Source organism: Nannospalax galili, unplaced genomic scaffold, assembly GCF_000622305.1.
Source record: "Nannospalax galili isolate Female #2095 unplaced genomic scaffold, S.galili_v1.0 scaffold385, whole genome shotgun sequence".
Lineage (NCBI taxonomy): Eukaryota > Metazoa > Chordata > Mammalia > Rodentia > Spalacidae > Nannospalax > Nannospalax galili.
In genome coordinates, this window is record NW_008354956.1 from 2,115,507 (window position 1) to 2,116,441 (window position 935).

At 59.3% G+C, this 935-nt stretch overlaps 1 protein-coding gene across 1 annotated transcript in view; it reads right to left on the bottom strand.

Annotated features, from left to right (window-relative positions):
• Positions 1 to 205: 205 nt before the first annotated feature.
• The window catches only part of Nova2 (NOVA alternative splicing regulator 2), a 35,861-nt gene continuing 35,131 nt past the window's right edge, over positions 206 to 935 (bottom strand). The window contains exon 5 of the mRNA XM_029555480.1: positions 206 to 934. Coding sequence (XP_029411340.1) covers positions 540 to 934 — 395 coding nt within the window. The 3' untranslated portion in view covers positions 206 to 539. The remainder of the gene's footprint in view (position 935) is intronic.

A 935-nucleotide genomic window follows, 5' to 3' on the forward strand; every position in this document is an offset into this window, starting at 1 on the left:
CAGAGAGGCGGGGATATTGTGTTTGGGGGGGAGGCACCTCATTCCAGGTGACCTGGAGGCTCCATCCCCTCCTCCCAATATGGAAACAAAAAAACTCATAAAGGAGGGGGATCCTTTTCAAAAAAAGAAAAAGGAGAGTTAAAAAGGAAAAAAAAAAAAAAAAAGGAGAGTTAAAAAGGAAAAAAAAAAAAAAAAAGGAGGGAGAGAAAGAGAAAATAACGCTTTGTTTTCTATTAAAATCAACAAAATGCATATATACAGATATCACACAGACCTGGACCCTGGGCATGGAGTCAGGCCCAGTCAAGCACAGGGAGGGAGGGAGGAGGGGTCAGTTCAAGGATGGGGAGGGGGCTTTGGAGCCCCCTCTCCAGCCACCACGCAATCCTGCCTATGACTACCAGAAGGGGAGGTTGCAGCCAGGCCTACCCCGGCCCCATCCCAAGGCCAGCAGGATCACACCAAGCTGAGGTCTGGCGGGAGGGGTGGGGAGGGGAGAAGGGAAGGGGGGGAGAGGGTGGGAACACACACCACAGGCCTCATCCCACTTTCTGGGGGTTTGAGGCCCTCACCCCCTGCTCGTAGGTGACCCGCTGGCTGATGAGGTATTGAGCGGCTTGCGTGGCCGCGGGGCTGCCCGTGATGGTGACCCGCCGGTTCCGCGTGCCTGGCAGGAACTCGCCCTTCTTGGAGATCTGGATGCGCGCACCCGTCAGCTCCTGGTACTCCACCAACGTCTTCCCCCCTTTGCCCAGGATGGCTCCCACCAGGTTCTCGGGCACCGCAATCTCCACCAGCTCCTTGGCGCTCTCCGCTGCCAACTTCTCCGCTGTCAGGAAGCCCCCCGCCGCCCCGGCTGCGGCCGCCGCGGCCACCAGGGGGCCACCCCCGGCCCCAGCCCCGGCTCCGCCCCCGGCCCCGAGGTAGCCATTGGC